The sequence below is a fragment of the Parus major genome, chromosome 27 (genome assembly GCF_001522545.3).
Source record: "Parus major isolate Abel chromosome 27, Parus_major1.1, whole genome shotgun sequence".
NCBI lineage: Eukaryota > Metazoa > Chordata > Aves > Passeriformes > Paridae > Parus > Parus major.
The window spans coordinates 2,331,993-2,333,079 of record NC_031796.1 but is presented as its reverse complement, the minus strand read 5'-3'; the positions used below and the strand labels follow the sequence as shown (position 1 = coordinate 2,333,079).

The 1,087-nt window shown below is 53.2% G+C and overlaps 1 gene segment (V, D, J or C); it reads left to right on the top strand.

Moving 5' to 3' along the window:
* Nucleotides 1-6: 6 nt before the first annotated feature.
* LOC107215095 overlaps nt 7-1,087 on the top strand; it is an 8,806-nt gene continuing 7,725 nt past the window's right edge. Inside the window, 2 exon segments of the V gene segment in view lie at nt 7-122; nt 890-1,081. Of these exon segments, the coding sequence occupies nt 74-122; nt 890-1,081 (241 nt within the window).

Here is a 1,087-nt window from a genome sequence, read left to right as displayed (position 1 = left end):
CACTTCATATCTCGGGACTGCGCCGTGCTCTCTGACTCTTCCTCACTCACCAAACACGCAGCGTGCTCTCGCCATGCACCTCGCCTCTCTCATCCTCACCCTCTTCCTAGGACAGCTCCTGGGTAAGTCCCAGCACTTCCCTAAGGCATCCTTCTTATTTTTATTATTATTTTATTACCTCAAGAAGATCTTCGATTTGAAAAGGAAAAGAGAAAAGGAAAAAGAGAGAAGAGAAACCTCAGACCGCTTTACTCTCTTTTCTCTCCCCTTCTATCCATCTCCCTCTTCCTGGCTCTTCTGACCCTCCTGCAGTCACCTCAGGACATCTCAGCTGCTTCTGCAAACCCACTGTCCCCTCTTTCCAATATGAATTCCCATGTCCTGTCAAACCTGCCCCAGGCACTTTTCAGCTCTCATTTCACTGACATTAACAGGGTGTCCCGTTCTGCCTCCAGGTTCACACAGCTCTGCCAAGGCTCCCAGCGCTCTCTGCGCTGGACACACAACCAGGGCTCCTTATTTCCAAGCTCACCATTGTGTGTATTCAGGGAAGGAGGAGTCCTCAAAGGTGACAGAGATGGGGAAGCAGGATGAACCTTTCTGCTGTGCCTCCATGGGCTCCTCAGGCAGCTGGCGGGGTGCTGCCTCCAGCACACAAAGTTCAGGCATGACAGGCACTTCCCTGGTCCAGGGAGCAGGAGGAGCAGGAGCAGAAACACAACCCAGCTCACCTTTGGCTGATGCAGAGCAAAGAGCTCCAAACTACTGCCCAAAAACTCGCAGGACACCACTACAGGGCAGGGACCTTTCTTCAACAGGATTTCCATATACTGCGTTTTGCTTCCCAGAGTCCTTCCCTGTGCAGCTGCTGACCATCACTTTCTTGCAGGCACCACGGGGCAGATCACGGTCACCCAGGATGATGGACAAGTCATGCTGAAGCAGGGACACCCCTTCCAGACCATCTGCAAATTTCATCAGAGCAGCGGTTTAACAGGCTTGTTCTGGTACCAGCTGCGGAAAGGCCAAGCCCCACAGCTGCTCTCCTATCAAGCAGGCTCTGGCCCCAAGCACAGCGGCCGCATCA